This window comes from Limulus polyphemus, unplaced genomic scaffold, assembly GCF_000517525.1.
Source record: "Limulus polyphemus unplaced genomic scaffold, Limulus_polyphemus-2.1.2 Scaffold3218, whole genome shotgun sequence".
In the NCBI taxonomy this organism is placed as follows: domain Eukaryota; kingdom Metazoa; phylum Arthropoda; class Merostomata; order Xiphosura; family Limulidae; genus Limulus; species Limulus polyphemus.
In genome coordinates this window covers 82,280-90,297 of record NW_013668828.1, presented here as the reverse complement: position 1 = coordinate 90,297, position 8,018 = coordinate 82,280, and the positions used below count along the sequence as shown (strand labels likewise).

The 8,018-nt window shown below is 29.8% G+C and overlaps 1 protein-coding gene across 1 annotated transcript in view; it reads left to right on the top strand.

Moving 5' to 3' along the window:
* Positions 1–8,018, top strand: part of LOC106468913 (telomerase protein component 1-like) — a 101,432-nt gene that overhangs the window by 20,913 nt on the left and 72,501 nt on the right. The window contains exons 11-14 of the mRNA XM_022397317.1: positions 1,685–1,794; positions 3,101–3,291; positions 5,239–5,422; positions 6,983–7,144. Of these exons, the coding sequence (XP_022253025.1) occupies positions 1,685–1,794; positions 3,101–3,291; positions 5,239–5,422; positions 6,983–7,144 (647 nt within the window). The remainder of the gene's footprint in view (positions 1–1,684; positions 1,795–3,100; positions 3,292–5,238; positions 5,423–6,982; positions 7,145–8,018) is intronic.

Below are 8,018 nucleotides of genomic sequence, written 5' to 3'. Positions count from 1 at the left end.
TCTTTTTTTTTTCATATTTTTCAACTCTTTTTTTTACTTTGCATTGAGGGTTTTGATAAAGTTAGTGTAAGTGTAGAAAAAATAAAAGATAAAATACAGGGCATCTACAAGTTATCTAACCTGTTTCAAAAATTAGATATTATGAATAGAACACTCCAGTTTTATTTAACTTGATGAACAACTCATAAAGTTTTTCTTTTCTTCCACATGTGCAACATTTGTTACCTCTTGCACATGATCAACTGTTGCATCAGATACACTTGAACATCAAGATCTCTTTTGTTCTAACAGACTACCAGTTGCTAGGAATTTTTCAGACTAAGTTTTATGTTATTTTTGATTGGTGGTTTTTTTCATAAATGCGTTTGTAATTTAGTTGCAATGACACGATTGATTTGGATTCAGCAAACGAAAACCCACACTGCACCTTTTCCTGAGGTGTTGCCATTTCTTTTTTTTTCACTTTTTCTCTTTTCTAGCAGTGCTACTACAAATGGATCTGCAACAGAAAAGAGAAAAATCTTTATGACTTTTACATCAAGTTATATAAAACCGGAGTGTTCTAACTATAATATTTTTGAAGTTATTAATTTTTAAAATGGGTCAGTTAATTTATGGACACCCTGTATACTTTTATATTTTACTGAAGAAACTTGATATTCATTTAGGAAGTCCTAGAGGTTATGCAATTGAAATACCCATGGAAATTTTGTTTACTTGATGTTTCCAATTATTCCAACTATCTAATTTTAATTAGTTGATAATTTTTGAGAGTTGTGACACCAATAACTTTAGTTGAATAAGATGAAATTAATCAAAAATAATAACGAGAAATCATAATGGCAATATTTTGATAGTCTGAAGAAAGTAATAATCAGGAACAGTAACTTCAATTGTTTGGCTGTTTTTATGCCATTAATCGATTTAATTGTAACTTTGATTAATGGATTATTTTACATGATACTAGTCAGGGTAATCAGTGCTCACAAATAAGTAAATTAATCACACAGTGTTAGTCACTGGTCTGAATATCTTTCTTCTAATATCAGAATTTGTCAGAGGTTTTTTTTTCCTAAGGAACACCAGAAATATTGTGTATTAATAATAATTCCTCTATGTTTACAGTATTTATAATTATTCTGGTCAAATATAACTAGAGATAACTCACCTTAGACAAGTCTACAATAACTCAAAATCTGTGAATATGAAGCTGGTTTAAAAAGCTGTGATAGAGAGAAAATTAGGATGAAACAGTCTTCAGTGACCTATAAACCAAGTTTCTGTTTTACTATCATGGTTATTTTATATTTGAGTAATTCCTAATCTTCACAAACTTTGCTTTAACTTGTTTAGCCGGTTTGGTCAGTGTTTTGTTCACTTTTTATGTATTTGTATTAATATAGCATTGCCAAGCAAACTAAATTTGAATCATTTGTTTTACATTTTTATCATAAAGAAAAATATTAATGTCTCAAGATGAATAATTATAAATATAACTTAGAGATTAGTATCAATAATAATATAAGCAATGTTGTTTTTGATATTTTCTTCTTTCATGTACTCATTGATATGATTAGAATTAAAAAAAAAAGAATAAACTAATTATTATTAGAAGACAACTTATTAAAATATAAATTAAAGAAACATTTCTTTATAACTTGTATATCCTTTTTCTTTATTACAGACCATAATAAGCTACCGTACATGGCAATGTTACGCAACTTGAGAAATTTGCTGGTGGTTGGAATTTCAAAATCTCATCACAGAAAGGTTCTACAGAAAATATCCAATGAAGTAAGGTTCCAGTATTACCAGAGTTATTGATGAACATAGGTCATAGGATAACCACTAAAACTGTAAATAAGGATATTATTAATAATCTATACGTGTAATGAACAATTAAGCTAAAAAATTGTGTTTCGTGCTCATCTCCAGCCATAGCCCTACAATTTGTGCATAACGTTGTGTTTGCTATGTTGTTTTTATTTGGGAGAAAACTTATTGTTGAGGCTTTAATTCAGAAATGAAGGGGGATCGGTTTATCCAAAAACTAAAATACTTAGTTGATGAACATTAAAAGCCCAGGAAACCTTGTATATCTCAGCTGAAAAAATTTTTAATTGCAAGATTACTTTTTGAGCCATTTGAGTTGTTTCCGTTTATCGCAAAGATTTATGAGCATTTCAGATCTTCTTGATTTTATAGTTTTTGTAGATACTTAAAAATTAACATATAGTAACAATTGACTTTTCTTTTGCTTATTATTTCATAAATTGTCTCAGTATATTGTTTTTTGTTTTTTATTCTTATAAGCTTCCTTTGGATGGTCAAGATAAAGTTGTATAATTTTTTGTTTTGATGATTCTGTAGTCTACTGAATTAATTTTGTAGCCAAAATTAAAGGACTATTGACCATTATCAAGGGCTCGCATGGCTTGGTGGCTAGAATACTTGACTAACAATCTGCAAGTTACAGGATCAAAACCTGGCACCAAACATGCTCAACTTTCTAGCCATAGAGGACATTATAATGTGATGATCAATCTCGTAAATAAAAACAGACAAATTGTTAACAAAGTTAGCTTCTTATATATCTTTGTATTTGTCTAACATTTTACCAAATTTCATTCTCTTTTTCCTACACATTGTTGTTTAGAATAAAAATGTTTTGTCCATTGCAAAAAGAGTTTTTAATAGTTTGGAAGCAGATAACAGTTTAACACACTTGATTTTATAATAATTATTGTAGCTTAAGTGTGTGTGTGTGTAGATGGATGGGTGCTTCAGGAGGTTGTGGCTCTGATTTAACGTGCTTCAGATTATGTTATCGTAGTTGGACACTTAGCTCTGAAAGTTTTTCTGATGTATTCACCCTCTTGGATTACTTATAGCTATAGATGTTATTTTGAATCTTATTTATTACTTTATGAAGAATCATAGTAGTAACTATTACTGTTCAGAGTTAGAGAATTGGTGAACTAAATCAGCCAGTATGTGTTTTTATTTCAATATTTTTTTAATTAATTAGATGTTAATTATTTAAATCAGTATTTGCATCTACAATTTATAGATCATATAATTTTTTTTTCACATATTTTAGGATGCCGTTATCAAAAGTCGTCAGTTTCCACTTCAGTTTTTCTCTGCATACCAGGCAATAAGTGAGCTGGAGAAGTTACTGAAGAACAGTAATCTTAAGAAAAATCCATCTTTTGTAACTTGCAAATCACTGAAATCAATGAAAACTCCTCCTAAATGGAAAATCAAACAACAGGAAAAAATATCAAAGAGGTTAGTGAACAGACAAAATAAACGTATGTATAAGCTCAAATGTCTCTCTTTCTTTCTCTCTCTGTGGGTTTGTTCCTTATGCATGGCCACATCTTTAAAGCTCCAAACTCGGGGTACAGATACTATTTTGTGAGGGAAGTAACGTGGGCTATGTGGCCATGGCCTTATAGGCTGCAACTTGAGGCCAAAGTAACCAGTATAGCAATTTTTGGCAAACAGGATGACCAGTTTGTCTCAAATTGAAAAGGCTAGTTTTTTTTGGGGAATGCGTGATCAAGAGAAATTTTATAAATGAAAATAATCTCTTCTTTGCTCCTGACAGCAAGACAAAAAAATATTGTGTGCAAAGAAGAGTTACAGTAGATAAATAAATCAGCATGTAAATAAAGAACTAGATCAGTTAAAGCCATTTTCAACCAAGCAACTTTGGGTACTCTGTTAACCCTATCACCACTACCCCTCAAAAAAATACAAAATTAAACATAAAATACTCTATGTAAAATTGTTATTACTCAAACAAACCATAATTTTTATAGCCTTCAATTTTGTTTGGTTACAGAGCTATCGAATAGAAAATCAGACCCCTCCTGCCACATCCTTCTGTCACATCCTCTCTTTAAGAATTTGTTGATAGTTCTCTCTTACGTTTCATTATATATTACCTATAACCAATAGGAAGTCAAGATTTTCTCCTATCAAATGACGTATTGTATGCCATTGTGTTCTGAACACAGAATATTCAGTGTCATTCAGAGTAGCAACATCTTTCCCATGGGAAAGTTAACAACTAGCTTGGATGAATTTGTAACGACTCTTGTCACACAGTTAGAAAGCCAGGAAAATTTTGAGAGGTAAGTGAATTTGTCTACTTTTTCATGTTATTAGTCTATATTCTTTGGTGTATTATTTAATTAAATAAAAATTATCAAGTGCATTACTAGCATTAGCATAAAAAATTAGGCTTAATTGTCCTCGACAATCGAGAGAAAGAAAAAAGAAGATTATGTAAGTACTTTATTTCTTGTTTTTAATATTTATTCTTTATTTATTATTATAAAAGTAACTAAAATCTAAAAATATGGATATTTTTAAAATATTTAAGACTAGATTAGGTAAAATAAGTAATAATAATAATATAATTAAAATGGTTCACGAGGCATGCATGCAAGCAGCTTGTGGGTAATGAAATTCGATAGTGTAACGTAAGCTGCACATTCCCCGAGTGATTTACAACTTATAATGGTGCGGATAGTAGTTAGACATGGTTCAAAGGGCAATAAAACAATAAACTTTGATTATAAATGTATATTGTTATGAACTTAGAGCTACTTATGATAAACGAATGTAATTTCATGTTATAATTCGAAGTCATACTAGAAAGAAAAAAAGGGTAATTTAGGTGTATTTCGATTTTTTTTTGTGGTTACAAGGCTGGTCGAATTGACTGATCCCGTTTTGAGATAGGGTAGAGAAAATAACAAATAAATTGTAAAGTTTTACTGAAAAAAAAAGTTTATTGAAATGAGGAAAAGTATTTTTGATTTTAACATGAAAATTACTTTGCACACAGACTATTCAAAACAAATTCTAGATACATTCATGGACAAATACTTAAAAATACTTCACTAAAAAATATGATTTTTTTGTATGTCAAAGACTTATAATATGAACTGAAAGACTGCCAGATTTTGTGAAGATATACACATTATTTTGAAAGTTAGAAGTATTAAATCTATAAAGACTTTAATTGAGTACAAGGAGGTCACATGGTCGGTCAAATTGACCAAACTCGTGTTGAGAGAGCCAATACCATATCAACATTATTTTGACTGTAGTGTAAGAAATAAATTCAGTTTATGCCGTAAAAACTTCACATGGTTTGTTAATTTTTGAGGATTTCAAGCTCATTTGTGTTTATAATTATGGGATGTTTTATTGTTTATATAGAATGAAAAACTTTGACCGTCGCCTATTGGAACAGTACAGAAACGCAGTGAATAATGCAGTTGAGATTGCAGCTCACCATAATCTTGATCCAATTTCAGGGAACACTTTAGTTATCTGTGGTATGATGTCATCTGCTGGAAAAGAACAGCAGACTTTAAAGAAATCTCCCAGCAATATGAATAAGGTAAACACTGAAATATCAATATTAAATAATGACAGAATTTATCATTTCAGGTTTCCAAATTAATCGATTGCAGTACTACTATAGATATTGTATTCCATATAGTTTGTTACTATAAAAAGTTTACCTATATTTAATTTTAAGTAGTAGTTGAAAAGCATGTTTATGATACATAAAGTGCACATCCACCACAGTTTGCATGCCACATACCTGTATGCCTTTAATCTGTTATTTGATAAAAGTCCGTGTGTGACCTCTTATAACTGGCAAACTGTTGGATTGATTGTCACTAATCATGCCATGCAATCTTAGGGATCCCCAGGGAGTGACATGGAGGATTGGCATTCAGATTTGACCTTCCTTTGTCTTTCACTGCATGGAATAAGTACGTCAGCTAGCATTAGTAGTTGTTGATGTACAATTGAATTTTTCTTTGTTCTGTGTTGTAAAAGTTTTCAAATATTCCTTTGATGTTTTGTGCGCATGATGTCTAAATGCAATGAAAGATCTCAGAAATTAGTGTCATATTTACATATACATTTTTTTTAATTTTGTTTGGTAACTTATAATGTGTCAGCTTTTATACTTGAACCATATCTTAGCTTTTATATATATATAGTATTTTTTCCTTATATAAGTTATTCTACAATTGACTTTCATTATTAACATGATATAAAAAAATAATCACTCAATGTTTTGACAAAGTATTTTTAATTTTTGCTTATGGCCTTATTTCATAAATGGAAAATGTAGTTGTGTCAGCTGTTTACACAAGTTTGGTACAGGGTTACTGGAAAGATGTCTCATGTCATGCAGTTAGTTTGTATTGTTCTAAAATTCATTTCAATAGCTATTTAGTTTAATGGTAATATAGATTTCACTTTAAATATTTGAGCATTTACGAGTAACCTTGTGTTTGTGTCATGTTTAGATTTGAAATACAGCTTATTAGATATCAAATGTTGATGATTATCTTGCTATACATGTAAATCATTTCTAGCAGTGATATCAAAGGTGTTATTTTGTATTGCAGTTTAAGAAAAGACATTTCTTCTATTTTTTATCTCTGGATGACAGATAAATTGCATAACTCTCAATAATTCATTGGTTCTTAATCACTCGAAGAGTCTTAATAAAATAGGATATTGCATTTTTTGCTTTTATGTTTATTTTTTTAATAATGTCTTCTGAATCTTGTACTTCCACTTCTTGTGCATTCAAGTGATTTTTAACATTTTACTATTGCTACACTATTGTCTTTTCTACTTTTAGAACCTGTATTTACTTGGACACTTTTTTATATCTGAAACTTACTTAATAACTTAAAAATCAATTAAACATTTAAAAAAAATATTCATAATAATGTATTGACTTGAGAACCATTTCAACTAACAACAAAACTATGTGAACAAGATTTTTTTAATAGTTATCCAAGAGTGAGCAACCCAGAAAAAAAATTGTTAGCTAGCCCCCTACATTAGTTATATTACACTTTTGTTTGTCTATATTACACTTACCCTTGAGAATTCTGTAAATGGTTAAAATGTTTGTAATATTCTATAGCCGTACCATGGAGCTTTGCTGTTGGGGATGATGTGTTTATTTACTTGTGAAGAGTGTGAAATGAAAATTATTACTGGTGCTGTAAACAAAGGTTGGGAAACTGCATCTTTACAGGATACGTCTATACTAGAAAATGTTCTTCGTATGGCCAAATATTATGAGGTAATTTTTTTCATTATATGATGATAGGTTATATATATGACTAATGTAACTATTTAGTGCTACAAATCATGGATATGAATTTTCCATGGATTCTTAGAATTTGTTTTTTAAGTTACTGGTGTCATTTTTGAGATCAGTGAAAGTCTGAGGAGAAAGTATTGGAAGGTGGTGTGTGTGTGTGTATATATAAGTACAAATTAGTTATTATTAGCCACCAAAGCCTTGGGAACTATAAGTACAAAGCCACCAGAAAAGTTAAACAGTTTCCAGTATTTGATACAATTGGAATGATATACTGTTTATAGCATCTGTGTAAGAATGTCATCTTATTTTACAACATTGTAGATGTTTATTATTGCTGTTGTAAACAGGTTTGATGATTTCAGTTTCTAGTTTGTATTTACCTGTTTAAAATCTTGACAATCATGGCATATGTTTTGAAATGAGAGAACAGTGAAGAAATAAGTTAGGTCTACAAAGACACTTGTCATCAGCTACCTGGAACTGAATGGAGAAGAGAGTAATTGTTAATTTTCAATGGAAAGAATTGGGATATATTTTTGAAACTTGGTGGGTTTGTATTTCGTGCATTGTTCTTTATGCATTTGTTTTATAATTGTGAGTTATATTTCAGAAACAGTTTACATAGATTGATGAAGTTGTAAAAGTTTCAAATGTTCCAATATATGCATAGTGTGGATATATGAACAACTGGGTAACTGCTTCTCTAAATATGATGCTTTCAGGTCCTGTATATATATATATAGGTAGCCTGAAATCCTGGCTTTTTAGTTTCAAAAACCTGAAGCACAATTTTATGCTATTTAATTTTTGTTATATCCATTTTCATTTAAAAAAAAATATATATATATAT